Source organism: Panthera leo, chromosome E3 (genome assembly GCF_018350215.1).
Source record: "Panthera leo isolate Ple1 chromosome E3, P.leo_Ple1_pat1.1, whole genome shotgun sequence".
Taxonomy (NCBI): domain Eukaryota; kingdom Metazoa; phylum Chordata; class Mammalia; order Carnivora; family Felidae; genus Panthera; species Panthera leo.
The window spans coordinates 10,866,675-10,885,658 of record NC_056694.1 but is presented as its reverse complement, the minus strand read 5'-3'; the positions used below and the strand labels follow the sequence as shown (position 1 = coordinate 10,885,658).

General features: G+C 47.5%; 1 protein-coding gene across 7 annotated transcripts in view; it reads left to right on the top strand.

Annotated features, from left to right (window-relative positions):
• Window positions 1-18,984, top strand: part of LOC122209703 (general transcription factor II-I repeat domain-containing protein 2B) — a 50,427-nt gene that overhangs the window by 13,341 nt on the left and 18,102 nt on the right. For all 7 annotated transcript variants that reach the window (XR_006197719.1, XM_042921816.1, XM_042921817.1 and 4 more), the window contains exons 3-9: window positions 5,744-5,882; window positions 8,356-8,475; window positions 11,331-11,514; window positions 11,673-11,701; window positions 13,438-13,492; window positions 13,829-13,872; window positions 16,788-16,865. Coding sequence is in view for 6 of the 7 variants with exons in the window: in XM_042921816.1 (XP_042777750.1) it covers window positions 5,744-5,882; window positions 8,356-8,475; window positions 11,331-11,514; window positions 11,673-11,701; window positions 13,438-13,492; window positions 13,829-13,872; window positions 16,788-16,865 (649 nt within the window). In the remaining variant the exon portion in view is untranslated. The remainder of the gene's footprint in view (window positions 1-5,743; window positions 5,883-8,355; window positions 8,476-11,330; window positions 11,515-11,672; window positions 11,702-13,437; window positions 13,493-13,828; window positions 13,873-16,787; window positions 16,866-18,984) is intronic.

Below are 18,984 nucleotides of genomic sequence, written 5' to 3'. Positions count from 1 at the left end.
TTTTTTTAACATTTATTTATTTTTTGAGAGACAGAGAGGGATAGAGTGTGAGTGGGAATGGGACAGAGAGAGGGGGAGACACAGAATCCGAAACAGGCTCCAGGCTCCGAGCTGTCAGCACAGAGCCCGTTGTGGGGCTCGAACTCACGAACCGCGAGATCAGGACCTGAGCCGAAGTCAGATGCTTAACCGACTGAGCCCCCCAGGCGCCCCAAGATTTTACTATTTTTAAACGATCTCTACACCCAGTTTGGGGCTCAAACTCACAACCTTGAGATCAAGACTCGCACGCTCGTCCTTTCTCTGTCCAAGGTCCACCGGTGGCACCACATTCCTTCCAGTCATCAGGTCTCCTTAGGCGCCTCTCATCTGTGACAGCTTCCCAGTCTTCCCTTGTGTTCCATGACCTTGACAGTTTAGAAGAGGACTGGTCAGGCCTTATATCGAGTCTCTGTCAATCTGGGTTTCTCTGAGGTTTCACCTCCTGTTTGGACTGGGCTTTTGGAAAGAAGACCACAGAGGTGAGATGCACCCCCCCACCGCATCACATCGTATCGGGGCGCACGACATCACCGTGACCCGTCGCTGGTGGGGCTCACCTCGGTCTCTTGGTCAAGGCGGTGTGATGGTTAACTTTATGTGTCGACCTGACCGGGCCACGGAATGCCCATTATTTCTGGGGGTGTCCGTGAGGGTGTTTCAGGAAGAGATTAGCACTTGAATTGCCGGGCAAGGCAAAGCAGGTGGCCCTCCCCACCATGGGTGGGCGTCACCCAGCCCGTGGAGAGCCCGAATAGAACAGAAACTCAGAGGAATGGTCCAGTCCCCTCTCTGTCCGACTGCTCGAGCGGGGACATCCATCTTCTGCCCTTGCCCTTCTGGCTCTCGGGCCTTTGGACTCAGAGTTGAATCTATACCGTCAGCTCTCGGGCTCTCAGAACTTAGAACTGCCCCTCTTGCGTCTGCAGCTTGTGGACGGCCCGTCATGGGACTTCTCAGCCTCCATAATCACATGAGCCAATTCCTTATAAGGACCCGCACAATAGCGAAAGAGAGAGACAGAAAGAGAGATCGATTATCTCCTGTTAGGTCTCTCGAGAGAATCCTAACACAAGTAGTGTCTGCCATGTTTCTTCATCATACAGTCACTGTATTTCCCCCTCCATGTCTGGTTCTTGGGAAGCAGGTCACAAAGTCCAGCCCACGACTGATGATCCTCGTAATGGGAAGGTGTCATGGCCTCTGTCACGGTGCTGGTGGGAGTATGAGACCCGCTGAAATGTTACCCGTAATATGTTTGAAGAAGCTGACAAGAATTGGGGGGCGCTGGGGTGGCTCAGTCGGTTGGGCCTCTGACTTCTGCTCAGGTCATGATCCCAAGGTCGTGGAATCGAGCCCTACATCAGGCTTGGCATTGAGTGTGGAGCCCACTTGGAATTCTCTCTCTCTCTCCCTCTCTCTCTCTCTCTCTCTCTCTCTCTCTCTCTGTCTGCCCCTCCCCCCCCCCCACTCTATGTGTCAAAAATAAATACCTATTTTTTTTAAATGAGTGACTCTAGGGGCACCTGGATGGCTCAGTCAGTTAAGCATCCCACTTCTACTCAGGTCATGATCTCACAGCTCGTGAGTTCGAGCCCTGTGTTGGGCTCTGTGCTGACAGCTCAGAGCCTGGAACCTGCTTCATAGTCTGTGTCTCTCTCTCTCTCTGCCCCTCCTCTGCTCACCCTCTGTCTTTCAAAAATAAATATTAAAAAAAATTTTGGGGGGGCGCCTGGGTGGCTGAGTCAGTTAAGCGTCTGACTTCGGCTCAGGTCAAGATCTCATGGTTAGTGAGTTCGAGCCCCGCGTCAAGCTCTGTGCTGACAGCTCAGAGCCTGGAGCCTGCTTTGGATTCTGTGTCTCCCCCTCTCTCTGCCCTTCCCCCGCTCGTGCTCTGTCTCTCTCTGTCTCTCAATAATAAATAAACATTAAAAAAATTGTTTTTAAATTTTTTAATGAACAACTCTACTGGATACCAGGTTCTCTATTTCAGATAGATTAAATGCCGAATGTCAGGTTCATTTGACACAAACACAGAGAGATTTGCCATGAAGCTAACAGAGCTTAAACTTCCTGCCCTCCTCTTGCAGTGGCCCCTCCCGTGGCTGTGGGAGAGCCCCAGCAATATGTGCATGTATGCATTTGCACAGATTTCTAGGTAAGATATTTTCTTTTTTTTTTTTTAATTTTTTTTTAACATTTATTTATTTTTGAGACAGAGAGAGACAGAGCATGAACGGGGGAGGGTCAGAGAGAAAGAGGGAGACACAAAATCTGAAACAGGCTCCAGGCTCTGAGCTGTCAGCACAGAGCCCGATGCGGGGCTTGAACTCACGGACTGCGAGATCATGACCTGAGGTGAAGTCGGCCGCTTAACCGACTGAGCCACCCAGGCGCCCCTCTAGGTAAGATATTTTAACCACATCAGCTAAAACCACATCGCTGTCTCCTGCTCTCACTTTCTTGCTGCCACAACCCCTGTATCTGTTTCCCGTTGCTGCTGTCATTAAGTCCCACGAACGTAGTGCCTTTAAACAACATGCACTTACTTCGAGGCGCCTGTGTGGCTCAGTTGGTTGAGCGTCCCACTTCGGCAAAGGTCACGATCTCGCAGTGTGAGTTCGAGCCCCACGTCTGGCTCTGTGCTGACAGCTCAGAGCCTGGAGCCTGTTTCAGATTCTGTGACTCCCTCTCTCTCTGCCCCTAACCCACTGGCATTCTGTCTCTGTCTCTCTCAGAACTAAATAAACATTTTAAAAGAATTTAAAAAACAACAACAACATACACTTACTGTTAAGACAGTTCTAGAGGTCCGGAGGCAGGAAATGGGGTTTTATGGGGCTCGGATCAAAGGATCACTGAGCCTCCATTCCTCCTGGAGGCTTCCAAGGAGAATACGTGGCTTGCCTTTTCCAACTTCTGAAGGCTGCCCGCATTTCTTGACTCATGCTCCCTTCCAGCAAGGGTCCACTCTGCCCTCTGCTTCCCTTGTCACCTGTTCTTCTTCCTCCTGCCTCTGGCCCTTATCAAGAACGTGGTGACTGCATTCGGTCCACCTGCATAGTCCAAGATAACCTTCCCCAAAACAGTCACATCTGCAAAGTCCCTGTTGCCACAGGAGGGAATATATTCACAGGCTCTGGGGATTCGGATATGGACATCTTTGGGGGGACGTTATTGTGCCTCCCAGGATCCCCTGTGGCAGGGGATACTGGAGTGGACACAGGCACCTTCGGGGTCTCAAAAGGGGAAGCTCCGTTGCATGTACGTTTAGTTTTAGTTTAGCTTCTTAGGTGACTTGCTGTCCTTTCTGTGTCGAGGTGAGCTATTGCTAGGGACCCCAGCATGGGAACGGTTTCCAGGAATATTCTTACGATCCAGTGGGTCCGCTCACCCAGTGATGGGACATCAAGGGGTATGTTACGACCTGAGGTCACCCTGTGGTGTGAATATGTGCTCAACTCCAGAAGGATGTGGGGAGCAGAGGAAAAACAGGTCTTAAATGTGCAGAGCCAGAGGGGCCTGGGTGGCTCAGACGGTTGAACGTCAGACTCTTCATTTTGATTCAGGTCATAATTCCAGGGTCATGGGATCGAGCCGCGCATCGGTCTCCACACTGAGCATGGAGCCTGCTTAAGATTCTCTCCCTCTGCCCCTCTCCCCCGCTCATGCTCGTGCGTGCCCTCTCTCTCTCTTTCAAATGAATGATTGAGTGAATGAGTGAGTGAATCAATGAATGAATGAATGAATGAAGCCAGAAGCTAGTCCTGGAAAATCCTTCCAGTCGTTAAATGGGTAAATTGTAAATAGGGGACTTGTTTCTCTCAAAACAGAACTCCTCTCTGGTCAAGAACAGACTGTCCACTGTAGCATCTGCAGTCATAAATGCACCACACGTTCTTTTAAATCTGTGGAAGGAATTGCACAAAGTAGAATCTTTCAGAATTCTTGTCTGTAGGGCATATAGCCTATAGCACTGTGATGATAGCCGGCGTGTCTTACATAGGAATTTTCATGTTTTATGCATCCCTACCATCAATAATAAAAATGCAATCAACCATGTTGGAGGAAATATTAAGTTATCTCTCTGTTCTCTCTATAGAAAATATTACAGAATTATTGTCACGGGAAGAGGCAATCAAAGAGTCTGTAGCCAAAAATGTAGGGGAAAAGGGCATGTTGGAGAGGCATGTCACTGGTAAAAATACTGCACCCAATTTCGACAAGCAACAAGCAATTCTCTGGCCCCAGTGTCCTGCAGTTTAACTCAGTTCTGACTTTTATCTCTGTGGAGAGAGTGTCAGATCCCACAGGTTAAGGGCTCAACCCTCCGAGGCCGCCCATCGCTTCAGACACTAACATCAAATCCAGGTTGCCAGCTGGGCTTCTGACCGATGGCTATAGATCGGAAGTTCCACAGCCCCCCACGTTGGGTCTGCTTGATTGGCTAGAGCAGCTCACAGAACCCAGAAGCATTTTACTTACTGGATTACTGGCTGATTACAAAAGGATGTAACTTAGGAACAGCCAGAAACAAGAGATGCAGAGGGCAAGGTAGGGGGAAGGGTGCGAAGCTGCCGTGTCCTCGCCCAGCTAGCCACTCTCCCTAAATCACCAAGTGTTTACCCACCCGGGAGCTCCGACTCTGTCCTTTCGGGTTTTTATGGAAGCTTCATAATATAGGCACAATTGATTACAACACTGGCCGCTAGAGATTGAAATTAACCCCTATCCCTCCTCTCCTTCCCAGAGGCCAGGGAAGCCACTCCTCCAATCACACGATCGGTTCCCCTGGCCACCAGCCCCATCAGGTGCCCACCTAGAGTTACCTCATCAACCTTGACCAAAGACACTTACTGCTCTCAGGAAATTCCAAGACTTTCAGGAGCTCTGTGCCAGAAACAGAGTGGATGAAGACCAAATATGTATTTTTTAGGTGGTTAATAAAAATATGGCCTTCTCTGGGTTGTATGATGTTTATAGTATTTGCTTAGTGGATGCGTTTCATTTTTCTTTCCTGGGGGACTTTTCTTATTTAAAAAAAATTTTTTTACCTTTATTTATTTATTTTTTTGAGAGACAGAGAAAGAGCACCAGTGGGGAGGGGTAGAGAGAAAGAGACACACACACACACAATCCAAAGCAGGTTCCAGGCTCTGAGCTGTCAGCACAGAGCCAGACACAGGACTTGAACCCACAAACCATGAGATCATGACCTGAACCAAAATCGGACACTTAACCGACTGAGCCACCCAGGCGCCCCTGTATTTTTTTTTTTTAATTGAGTAATCTCTATGCCTAACATGGGGCTCAAACTTACAACCCTGAGATCAAGAGTCTCATGCTTGAGGCACCTGGGCGGCTCAGTCAGTTGGGAGTCTAACTCTTGATTTTGGCTCAGGTCATGATCCCAGGGTCATGGAATCGAGCCTTGTGTTGGGCTCCGTGCTGTCAGTGCAGATCCCGCTTGGGATTCTCTCTCTCCGTCTCTCTCTGCCCCTCCTCTGCTTGCATTCTCTCTGTCTCTCAAAATAAACAAACATTAAAAAAAAAAAAGTGGGTGGCTTCAAAAAGGAAAGTTAAAAGAGTCTCGCGCTCTACCAACTGAGTCAGCCTGGCACTCCTATATTTTCTGCTTAAAGCAGACCCTCTTAGGCTCCGCAAAATCTGGTATATAATACTTCATTCTTTGTTTCTATTTCAGTGTAAAGAGCTGGCCAAGTCCAAGGCAGAAGTGGCCTGCATCGCAATGTATGAGACAGACGTGTTTGTTGTTGGAACCGAGAAAGGACGTGCTTTTGTCAACGCCAGGACGGATTTACAGAAGGATTTTGCAAACTACTGTGGGTGTTAACAGTTTTATCCTTTGTATTCATGACTCTTAAAATACTTGCAGGGAAGACTTATGTAATGTTTTCTTCTACAACAGTCTCAGCAGGGGCACCTTGGTGGCTGTTGGGTGGTTAAGCGTCTGACTTCGGCTCAGGTCACGATCTTACGGCTTGTGGGTTCGAGCCCCGCATTGGGCTCGACAGCTCAGAGCCTGGAGCCTGCTTCAGAATCTGTGTCTGCCTCTCTCTCTGCCCCTGCCCTGCTCGTGCTCTGTCTCTGTCTCTCTATCTCTCTCTCTCAAAAATAAATATTTAAAAAACCTTTTTTAAAAATAGCCTACACGTTATCCTGAAAATGGTTCTGATACGTCTCTTGACTTGGCATACCAGCAAATATCTGCTTAACACTGATAGGTCCAGGAAACATGGTCAGTGTATTTTGTACTTTGTCCTCAGAGGCACCCTGGTTTTATAAAATAAATTTGAGGAACATAGAGTAAATTGTCTTTGATTCCTAAAATAAACCCACATTAAAATAAATTCTTATTTTACTTGTTCCCAGAGGAAAGGGAATAAAAAAAACTCTGGGCTCGTCAGGTGGTCCATTGAGTTAACAACCATTTTCTCTTTTTTCGCTATGGGACCTTCAGAGCCTTTTCTCTTTTCTTTAACGTTTGTTTATTTTTGAGAGAGAGAGAGAGACAGAGTGCAAAGGGGGAGGGATGGAGAGAGAGACACACACAGTCTCGGAAGCAGGCTTCAGGCTCTGAGCTGTCACTACAGAGCCCAGTGTGGGGCTCGAACTCACGCACTGTGAGATCACGACCTGGGCTGCAGTCAGACGCTTGACTGACTGAGCCAACCAGGTGCCCCTTTAGAGCTTTTAATGTGTTATAAGTGTCCAGCAGCTCTAGTGAGTGGATGTGGCCACATGCAACAGAAACTAGGATGTTAAAACCTACACCTTGTATAGCAATGGTCTCTACCATGGTAGGTCATCCACCTAGCACCTTAGTATTTTCTGGAACCAAGAAAGGAAAAACAAAACCCACCAAAGTTATGAGAGGATGTAATGTCATTAGGACTGTGGAGAGAGACAGTAGATGAATATAGCTGTAGATGTTTCCAAAGGTCGTCAGAGGGGATGGGAACATGAATAAATATTTACATATGTCCAGATCATCGGTATGTATGTAAGGGAGAGAGGGATTGATTGATTCAGATTGGTTTCCAAGACCAAAATTATAGTCTCCACAATCAGGAAGATAGATTCAAATATGAAGCAATCTTTAAATAATACAGTAAGTGTATAATGGATGAACAGGAAGGGTGTCCTCAACTCATTAATGTCAGTTGCCAGATGGATGTCTAATCGTTGAGATTTAATTACAGACTTTTTCAAGTTTCCCAGTTGCATACTCATTTTTCAGATATAGGGCTATTCATACTTTCTATTTCTTCGGTGCCCATTTCAGTAAACTTTATTTTCAACTTTATTATTTTTAAAAAAAAATTTTAATGTCTATTTATTTTTAAGAGGGAGAGACACAGAGTACAAGCCGGGGAGAGGCAGAGAGAGAGGGGGAGACACAGAATCCGAAGCAGGCTCCAGGCTCTGAGCTGTCAACACAGAGCCTGACGCGGAGCTCGAGCTCATAAACTGTAAGATCACGACCTAAGCCGAAGTCAGATGCTTAATACACTGAGCCACCCAGATGCCCCTCAACTTTATTTTTAACTTGTTCATTTCATGTACGTTGTCGAATCTGTTGGGGAAAAAAATGGTTTATAGTATTTGCTTTGTAATTTTAATGTCTGTGTTGATGTCTCTACTTTTGTCACGGTGAAGGTTCTCCTATGGTCACTTTCAGACCGTATAGCAAATAACGTTTTTGTTATCGTTTCCTTTGAACTACTACTATTCCCTCTGTGTTGAATTATTTATAGTTCTTTATCAACAGATTCATTTCACAGGTGACCACCATGTTATACTATCCTGTTCATCATAAATACCCTTTCTTGGGGCATTTGGGTGGCTCGGTCAGTTGAACGTCCCAGCGTCAGCTCAGGTCATGATCTCGTGGTCTGAGTTCGAGCCCCATGTCGGGCTCTGTGCTGACAGCTCAGAGCCTGGAGCCTGCTTCAGATTCTGTGTCTCCCTTTCTCTCTACCCCTCCCCCACTCATGCTCTGTCTCTCTCTCTCTCTCTTAAAAATAAATAAACATTAAAATGTTTTTTTTAATGTTTATAAAAAAATCTTGTTTTAGGGGCACCTGGCTGGCTTAGTCGGTAGGACATGTGAGTCTTGATCTTGGGGGTCGTGTGTTTGAGTCCCACATTGGGGGTAGTTTACTTATAAAAAAAGATCTTGTTTTGTGTTTATCCATTTCCCCCTCTTTCCGGTATAATACCAGAAGCGTAGACATTGAGGGAATGTTCGGAACAAGCGCTTGAAGACTGACTGTGCCTGTTGCTTTTTTACAGGCATTGCCGAAGGGGTGCGTGAGGCCAGATCCCCATGTCCTGCGAATGGGATGCAGATCGATTCAGGAGAAACAGAAATACTCAGAAAAGCAGTTGAGGACTATTTCTGCTTTTGTTACGGTAAAGTTCACGTCACCCATTAGGATCGGCATAGGTCACTAAGGAGCTGGAGTGTTACAGATCACTTTATTGGTGTGACTGTTTAGATGCCGCTAACATTTAAGACTCTACATTCTCCTTAAGCCAAGAGCCAGGTCTTCAGGACCAGAGGGCGCCTTGCAGAAGACAGCTTGATCTCTGCTGGTCCATAGAAACCTCTGATTTATCAGCCTTCATTCTTCATTCTTTGCTTCCATTTGAGGGAGCCCCCACTGCAAGGCCAACGCAATTGTACCTGACCCTTGAACCATGCAGGGTTTGGGACACCCACCCCCACTGCAGTCGAAAATCCATATCTAATCTTTGACTCCCCCAAAACTCAGCTAATAATAGCCTGCTGTTGACTGGAAGCCTTACTGGTAACAAAAACAGTCCATTATTACCTCTTTCGTATGTTATACGTATTACACAATGTATTTCTGCAATACAGTAAGCTAGAGGAAAGAGTTATTAAGAAAATTGTCAGGAAGAAGGGCATCTTGGCCGGCTCAGTCGGTGGAGCGTGTGACTCTTGATCTGGGCGTTGTAAGTTCGAGCCCCACGATGGGTGTAGAGATTACTTGAAAAAACAAATTCTTAAAAAAAAAAAAAGAAACAGAAAATCATAAGGAAGAGAAAATACGTGTGTAGTATCATGATGTGTTTATTGAAAAAAGTCTATGTATAAGTGGACTTGAGCAGCTCAAACTTGTGTTGTTCAAGGCTGAACTATATTAAAGACATTCGCTGCTGGTTCAGGCACCAACCTCAACCTCACCAGTCTCTCCAGGTACTCATGTTTTTGTTTTTTTTTTTAATGTTTATTTATTTTTGAGAGAGAGAGAGAGAGCACGTGAACAGGGGAAGGACAGAGAGAGAGGGAGACACAGAATCCGAGACAGGCTCCAGGCTCCGAGCTGTCAGCACAGAACCCGACACGGGTTTCGAACCCACGAACTGTGAGATCGTGACCTGAGCCGAAGTCAGACGCTTACCCGATGGAGCCAGCCAGGCGTCCCTCCATCTACTCATGTCTTCCACAGGCATTAAGAGGGATTTTTCTTAAGTTTATTTATTTATTTAATGTAATCTGTACACCCAATGTGGGGCTCAAACTCATGACCCCAAGATCAGGGGTCACATGCTCCATCGAGTGAGCCAGCCAGGCACCCCAAGATAAGGATTTTTTTAATACCTATGCAGAATTTTATCTCCTTTTATTATTAAAAAAATTTTTTTTAACACGTATTTATTTTTGAGAGACCAAGAGAGACAGAGCATAAGTCAGGGAGGGGCAGAGAGAGAAGGAGACACAGAATCTGAAACAGGCTCCAGGCTCTGAGCTGTCAGCACAGAGCCCGACGCGGGGCTCGAACTCACGGACCGCGAGATCATGACCTGAGCCAAAGTCACACACTTAACCCACTGAGCCACCCAGGTGTTCCCTATTATTTTTTTTATTTGAGAGAGAGAGAGAGAGAGAGAGAGAGAGAGAGAGAGAGAGAGAACATGTGCACACACAGGGACAAAGGCCAGAGGGGTAAAGAGAAAGAGAGAGAGACAGAGAGATTGAGAGATAGAATCCCAAGCAGGCTGTACATTCAGCACAGAGCCCGACGAGGGGCTCCACCCCTCAACCCTGGGATCGTGACCTAAACTGAAATCAAGAGTCAGATGCTTAACCGACTGAGCCACCCAGGCGCCCCCTGGGTGGCTCAGTCGGTTAAGCATCTGACTCTTGATTAGGCTCAGGTCACCGTCTCACAGTTCATGGGATTGAGCCCCAAGTTGGGCTGTGTGTTGACAGTGTGGAGCCTGCTTGGGATTCTCTCTCTCAATCTCCCTGTCTCTCTCTCCGCCCCCTCCCCCTGCTCTCGTGTGCCTGTTCTCTCTCTCTCTCAACACAAATAAATAAACGTTAAAAAATAAAATAAAATCTTAAAAAAGAAAAGCTGGGTAACTCAATAACCATACAGGCATTGGGCTTAGTTGTGACACAAGCGCCTGCCTTAGCCTCTCAGAGTCCTGTTATTTTTAGAGAGCGTCACACGTTTATGGGACCTGCAGGTCCCTGTGAGCATTTGACTGTGGGGGACCTCGAGCCTAGGGGATCTCAGCGTCTCAGGCTACGCTTCTGAGAGAAATGGGGCTCCTGCACCTGGGGGCTGGCCAGCCAGCGCAGCACGACTGACCCGGCCCCAAGATGGTGACCCGAGGCCACATTGACTCCATAACTTCTCCACAGGCAAGTTGGCCTGAGCTGTGCAGAGCCACCTAGGGTCCTTGTGGACCTTCGGGTGGGGGCTCTCATTCTCTTTGGGCACTGAGTAACCGTGGGGCACCCTCTGCTGCCCTGGGTGTGCCACCTACAACCGAATGGAGAAGACCTGTTATTTCCTCTTTCTTATGTGAAGATGTAAAGTAAAACGTCTCATAAGCTTTTCCTGTGGCCCTTTGGGAATTCTATTAACGGGTTATAGAGGACTAGGATGCTTCAGCTCTTACTGTGACTTCAAAGCCGGGCATTGCCACCTGTGTTTCTTTCTTTTTTGTTTGTTTTAGAGTGTATTTATTTATTTTGAGACAGAGAGGTGGGGGGGGGGGCAGAGAGAAAGGGAGAGGGACCCCCCAGCAGGCTCCGAGCTGTCAACACAGAGCCCGACGTGGGGCTCGATCTCACGAACTGCAAATCATGACCTGAGCCGAAACCAAAAGTCAGACGTTCAACCGACTGAGCTACCCAGGCGCCCCAGCACCTGTGTTTCTTTACTGCACTGAATGCAGCTGACAGGTAGGGTTTATGTTCGTACCATCTAAAGACATCTCCCCTCTTCTAGGCAAAGCCTTGGGGACCACAGCGATGGTGCCTGTTCCGTACGAGAAGATTCTGAGGGACCCAGCGGCCGTGGTTGTGCAGGGGCTTCCAGAAGGAGTGGCCTTTCAGCACCCCGAGAACTATGGTCTCACCACCCTGAAATGGATTTTGGAGAACAAAGCGGGGATTTCATTCATCATCAACAGGTGGCAGGCTCTATCCCCCTCGTAAAGCCTAGTTCATCTGAGGATAAACTGACAGCTTAATTTCAATTCGTTAATTATGTCCTCTTACACTTAGAAGTTGGTTATTCAAATGTTTAATCTGTCTTTCATGTCGGGTAATAGTGTCGGTTTTCTTGCAGACCTTTCGTAGGTCCAGCGAATCAGCTCGGTAAGTGACAGCTTCTCATAATCGGTGACTGCCCTTGGCTACTAAGCCAGTCCTGCTTTTCTTTAAAAAAAAAATTTTTTTGTTTTAATGTTTCCTTTATTTTTGAGAGACTGAGAGAGACAGAGTGCAAGTGGGGGAGGGGCAGAGGGAGAGGGGGAGACACAGAATCCAAAGCAAGCTCCAGGCTCTGAGCTGTCCACACAGAGCCCGACGCGGGGCTTGAACCCACGAGCTGTGAGTTCCTGACCTGAGCTAAAGTCAGATGCTTAACCGACTGAGCCACCCAGGCACCCCTCCAGCCCTGCTTTTCTTACTTGAAATGCAAGCCTGGTACATTCTAAAGCTTGTGTGTCCCTTGCCTGCTCACCATGGAGGAAGTAACTTCTGGCACCCCGGGGTGGGGGGGGCCGTGGCTCTTGTGGGGTGCTCAGCTCAGGGAAGGACACACCCCGACAAGAGCTGAAGGGATTCTGCTCCCAGGTCTGAAGCCGGCAAGCTCCCACGGCCAAGCTCCTAGGTCTCAAGCCGGCAAGCTCCTACTGCCCACAGAGGACAGTAGGCCTATCTTGTCCTCGAGTCCAGGGTCATGAGGATGCTGGGTCACTTGATAGTCCTTTGACCCCCAGCCACAGGCCGGGCATCGTTGGGTTCGGGAGTGGATGGAGGAGGTATGGCCATTTCTCGTGCTTCTGAGACTCACCGTCTAGAAGGAGCAAGTCTGTCCAACAGAGAACCAGGGGTGACCCGAGGTCTCCCCAGGATGCCCGGCGGAAATCCCCGGGAGTCCTGGGGAGGGTTTAGAGTTGTATGATCAAAGGGGCTTTGTGGAGCCACCAGGTGGCTCTCAAGCCAAGCAGGGTCTCAACACGTTGGTTCTGCCGGGAGGCCCATCCACGTGCCCAGGCAGAAAGCAACGTGGATGGGTGTTTGAGGCCGAGTTTGAGAACCCGGGGCCCTTCGTAATCTCCTCAATTTACGACGACGAACGGACCAAAAGAATAGCAATTTTTCCAGAAGCGTTTAGAGATCCACCTCTGCCCACTTCTTATTTTCCCAGATTATTAATCTGGAACATAGCTGGAAACTGTGGGCCGTACCTGTCCTGGAGAGACCAGGTCTGTCTAAGAGGGTGTTGTGCTGAGACTACCTAGGTACAGAGACAGGATGTCCAGAGAGGGGTGGGCAGAGTTCACGAGGTGCACGCGGGAGCGCACGGGGCTTGGGCTGCTCACAGAGCCAAGTCCGTTTCCAGAGCAATGGAACGTTCCCAGAATTCCCTAGCTTATGTTGAAGGGGAGACCTGAGGGGGAGGGGCGGCGGGTGACTGGGCGACCGTTGCCCCAGACGGCTTGTATTTTCAACATAGAACAGTAATAGCCGCACCCGCTAATTCATTGCTTCCGGCATACCCGGCATGGTTCTGCGTTCTTTGCACGTTTTAATTGATCCTCACCCAACCACCATTTTCAGATGAGGAAACTGAGGCCCAGGAAGGTTTAGTGACTTGCTGGAGGTCGCTGCGGCCCCTGTCTACTCCTCAGCCCCCACTCTGCCCACACACACGGCGCGAGGACACGGGGGCCGCTTCGAATTGGTCTCTCCCCACTACTATTCTGTAAAGGCCTGGAGCTGGAGTTCTGTTCTCTCCGTATTTACTTTCACGTTACGTGCCTTCGAATGGTGTCATTTTCAAGGTGCAGAAAGGGGCTAGCGTGTGTCTTTTTACTCCTGCACAGGTGGGTCTTTGGTGGTCACGGATGCGAAGAGATCGGTGACGTCACCAAGTGAAAGGTAAGGGAAATAAAAAATAAAATCCACATCTAACCCCAGAGTGTTAGTTTTTAGACCATGGAAAGTTTCCCTTGTTTTGTTATATATTCTTTATTCAAAAGGATGTTTGAGGTTTTAAGACTATGTTCAATGGACTCCTTTAATGGTATAACAGATTATTAAGAACGTTAACGTTACATGAACGAGTTAGTTTTGCGTTGAGCTGGATGGCGGGCAGGGGAGGTAGGACGGCGTGGAGATCTAGAGATTGGGGGGTTTGAGTACAGTGCGTCCGGATTCCCATGGTCACGTCTCACCGGCCGGCTTGTCTTGACAAGGGTTCCCTTCTCCTTGCAGCTGTGGCCCCATCAGTGTGAAAACTGAACCCATGGAAGATTCAGGTACGTACACGGATGCTTATAGAATCGAGTATTTGGCAGATTATCATTTGACCCCTTTCTTTTGTTTTACTTCTAAAACATGGACTTGCAGTAAACTAAGAATGGGGGGCAGGGCGCTTCCTCAATTTGGTTTTAAAAAATCTACAAAAAGCCGAGTGAGAAGCTAGAAGCTTTCCCACTGAGGTCAAGAACGAGGAAGGATGTCCCCTCTTGAACTTCCTTCCAGTGTTGTACTGAAAGTCCTTGCTAATGCAATAAGACAAGAAAAGGAAATATAGGGCACACAGATTGAGAATGATGAAATATAACTGCCTTTGTTCACAGATGACATGGTCATCTATATAGAAAATCCTGGGGCGCCTGGGTGGTGCGGTCGGTTGAGTGGCCGGCTCTTGATTTTGGCTCAGGTCATGATCTCACGGTTGTGGGATCGAGCCCCGCATCGGGTTCTGTGCTGAACGTGGAGTCTGCTTGAGCTTCTGTCTCTGTCCCTCCCCCTGATCACTCTCTCTCTTTCTCTCTCTCAAAAATAAATGTTAAAAAAAAAACCAAAGAATTGACCAGTGAAAGGGGTGGTGGTGACTAGGGCACTAAATAACCTCAATAGGGGCCTTATCCCTGCCTTCCCCCACTCCTCAAAGAAAGAAAAATGGCATTGATTAGAGGGGAAATGTTAAAAGGTCAAAAAAATGTTTTAGATGCAAATGCTTGAGGGATGGGAAAATCTTTGAAAGCATTAAAGGGGCAAAGGTTAGAAAGTACATAAAACCAAAACTCAAAATTCAAGTTAATAAAAATGAACACAAGCTGGGGCACCTAGCTGGCTCAGTCGGAGGAGTGTGTGACTCTTGATCTCAGGGTTGTGTGTTCGAGCCCCATGTTGGGCGTCGAGCTTACTTTAAAAAAAAAAAAAGAAGAGCCGTGCAGTCGGTTAGGCGTCCGACTCTTGATTTCAGCTCAGCTCATGATTTCACGGTTCATGAGATGCAGCCCCCCCGTCAGGCTGTGTGCTGACAGCACGGAGCCCCCTTGGGATTCTCTCTCTCCCTGACCCTCCCCTGCTGGTGCTCACTGTCTTTCTCTCTCTCTCTCTCTCAATCTCAAAATAAATAAACTTAAAAAAGAAAATAGGTCTCTTTTTGTCTTTAAGCCTTAAACTGAACCCGGGGCTTGAACTCACAACCCCGAGATCAAGAGCTGCACACTCTTCCGACTGAGCCAGCCAGGCGCCACGAGGCCTCTTTGGTTGATGCTTCCTTTTGGAGACGTGGTTCAGTTTAGACAAAAATGTGCTCCCTACTAACATGACTCTCTACCTTGGATTTCATGATGCCATTCAACTCACTGCCGGACGGCCCCTGAGAGCCTCATTTCTTGTGATATTTCTGCACCCCTTGCTACACAGAACAAGTGTCAAAATGGTTTTGAGTTTCAAATTTCTCTCTTTCTCTTTCTCCCCAAAACAAAGTGGCTTCAAACAATGATTAGTCTTTTGTTTTTCTTTTATTATGTTTATTTATTTTTGACAGAGAGAGAGACAGAGCACGAGTGGGGGAGAGGCAGAGAGAGGGAGACACAGAATCCGAAGCAGGCTCTAGGCTCTAAGCTGTCAGCACAGAGCCCGACGCGGGGCTCGAACCCACGAACCGTGAGATCATGACCTGAGCCGAAGTCAGATGGATGCTTAACTGACTGAGCCACCCAAGCACCCCCAAACAATGATTAGTCTTTCTGGCAATTCCACACATTGGCCGGGCAGCTGTCTGCTCCCAGGTGACCTCGCTCCTGGGTCCGAGGCCGCTGGGAGAGCCTGGCCTCTGTCCGCTTGGTCTCACGTCCCCTGGGAGCCCGGGCGCGTTCACATGGCCACTCAGTTCCGAAGCAGCAACTCGGACGCACCTGCACTCTTCAGGCCTCGGCTCGCGTCCTGTTGGCCAATGTCCCATTGGCCAAAGTGAGCCATGAGACGAGGCCCAGCTTTACAGGATGGAGAAGTAGCCTCCACTTCTAGAAAAGAGCAAGAGAGACATTGCAGACAGGCGTGCACACCGGGGTGGGAGAAACCTGTGGCTAATTTTGCAGGCTACCACACCTTTCCCTGATGACGGCTTTTGGTTTCACTAACGTAGTTCCCCCAGGTTTTGAAATTTTGAAATTCATGTCATTGTCGTAGGTAAGATTACACGTAGCCACCAAGTGATGTATGGAAGGCTTGAATCACCGTATTGTACCCCGGAAACTGATACTACACTGTGTGTTAATTAACTGGAATTTAAATACAAACTTTACAATAAAGGGGGGCGCCTGGGTGACTCAGTCGCTTAAGTGTCTGACTTCGGCTCAGGTCATGATCTCGCGGTTCGTGAGTTCGAGCCCCGCGTCGGGCTCTGTGCTGACAGCTCAGAGCCTGGAGCCTGTTTCAGATTCTGTGTCTCCCCCTCTCTGCCCCTCCCCGCTCACTCTCTGTCTCTCTCAAAAATGAGTAAATGTCAAAAAAATTAAGGAAAAAAACCTTAAAAAGGTGACATGTGCAAATGCATATCGCATTGGAGAAGAATATTTTACCGTATTTTGCATAAACGCACGTATGTACGAAGCCTCCTTGAAAAGGAAAGTGTTCCCAAACTGGGAACCAGACCTTCTTCTTCCCTTCTTTCCCTCCCTCCCTGCTTCTGTTCCTTTCTACATCCTTCTCTCCTTCCTTCCTTCTTTCCTTTTATATTGATTTTATAGTGTTTTGGTTCTGTTACTTGTATTGTTATACGGGAAAGCCGACTGTTCAGTGTGTGAGCCCCACGTTGTTTTGCTGGCGATCACGTTGCCCTGTTCATCAAGGCAGAGCCTGGAACTGTCCCAGCCGGTCCTAGTTCTCTGTGGCCTAACACGCGATTTTATGATTTTCATTGCTTCCAAAGGCTCGGCACCGAGAGCGACAGCTGTGTCAGTCAAGAAGGAGTCAGAAGATCCTAATTACTATCCGTCTAATATGCAAGGTAATCCCATTTCGTTTTCATTTCCTTCCCCAAATGTTGTTTGTGACAGGAAGTTTTTTTGTCGTATTTTTAAAAATTAATTTGTTTTGAGAGAGAGGGAGATAGAGAATCCCAAGCCGACTCCACACTGTCCGCGCAGAGCCGGACGCGGGGCTTGAACTCGCAAACCACGAGATTGCGACCTGAGCCGAAATCGAAGAGTCGGACGCTCAACGGGCTGAGCCACGTAGGCGCCCCCGAGATGAGAAATTTTAATTAGCCCCCATCTGGAAAACAGGCCGAAGCAATACGTTTACTGGGATGTAGCATACTGCCATTTAAAGTAAAGCATTTTACGGTTAGGAAATAGATCCGTGTTCAGCCTAAATCCGCATGCTTCGAGGCAGACGTGAAGACAGAGGTATCCTGGTGCGTTTTACTTGAGCTTGTCTGTTAAGTATTCTTATTTTGCATGTTCTAAAGTATGTCCCCCTAATCCTTTGCTGTCCTGTCTGTCCCCTAAGTTACTGAGAAAATATCGAAAGATCAAGACATTCAGGTACCCTGTTCTTAATAATATTTGCCTCATTGATGTCATACAATTTAAACGGCGGAACAGCAGACACTGATTAGCTGGTAGGCGGTCTATGCACTCGCCTGGCTTGGCCCTCTCCCCAGAGACCGGATCCCTGCCGGTCCCCCACGTGGTACCAGTTTGACGACGTGGTGTTGTGCGGGATGGTTCTAAATCCTCGACCGAGACCAGGTTTGAAGCGCTTCCTACAAAATCTTAATTTTGAAGTTTTCCTGCAGCATTACAGAGCTCTGTAACGTAGACACTTTTTTCAGAATACCTGGGTGGCTCAGTCAGTTGAGCCACCCCCTCCTGGTTTTGGCTCAGGTCATGATCTCAATGGTGCGTGAGTTCGAGCCCCACGTTGGGCTCTGCGCTGACAGAGTAGAGCCTGCTTGGGATTCTCTCTTTTTCTTTCTCTCTCTCTCTCTCTCTCTCTCAAAATAAACAAACCGCTTTTTTCAAAAACTCTGAAGACCAGTGAAAAAGTGTCCATTGTCGCGGCACCTGGGTGGCTCAGTCGGTAGAGTGTCCAACTTCGGCTCAGGTCACAATCTCACTGCTTGTGGGTTCGAGCCCCACGTCGGGCTCTGTGCTAACAGCCTGCTTCCGATTCTGTGTCTCCTTCTGTCTCTGCCCCTCCCCCACTCACACTCTGTCTCTCTCTTTCTCAAAAATAAATAAACATTAAAAAATATTGTTTTTAAATAAAATACTTAAGGGGCGCCTGGGTGGCTCAGTCAGTTAAGCAGCCAACTTTGGCTCAAGTCATGATCTCATAGTTTGTGGGTTCGAGCCCCGTGTCAGGCTCTGTGCTGACAGCCCGGAGCCTGGAGGAGCCTGCTTCAGATTCTCTGTCTCCCTCTCTCTCTGCCCCTCCCCCACTTGCGTGCTGTCTCTCAAAAATAAATACACATTAAAAGAATTTTAATACTTAAGAAAAAATTTAACCAAAGAATTGCAAGACCTGTACACTGAAAACTATAAAACGTTGTTTAAAAAATTAAAGGAGATCTAAATAAACGGAAAGATATTCTGTGTTCATGGACTGGAAGACTTCCTTAAGATTGTTATGGAAATTCAAGGAACCCGGAATAGCCAAAACAATCTTGAAAAAGAACAGAGTCAGAAGACCCACATTTCCTGATTTCAAAACCTACTGCAAAAGCTACAGTTATCGACTGTGGTCCTGGCATAAGGTTAGACAGTGGATATTCAGTGGAATAGATTTGAGAGTGCAGAAATAAACCCCTATCTTTATAGCTACTTGATTTTCAACAAGGGTGCCAAAACAATTCATTGGGGAAAGAATAGTCTTTTCAAAAAAATGGTACTAGAATAACCAGCTTTCTACATACAGAAAGATCCATTCGGACCTCTACCTCACACCATATACAAAAACTAACTCAAAATGGATCAGAGACCTAAATGTAAGAGTTAAAAATTCTCATGCACTTAGAACTCCTAGATGCAGATGGTTGTGACCTTGGATTAGATAATGGTTTCTTAGCTAGAGCAGCCAAAGGAAAAAAATAAATTAAACTTCATCAAAATTAAAAACTTGTA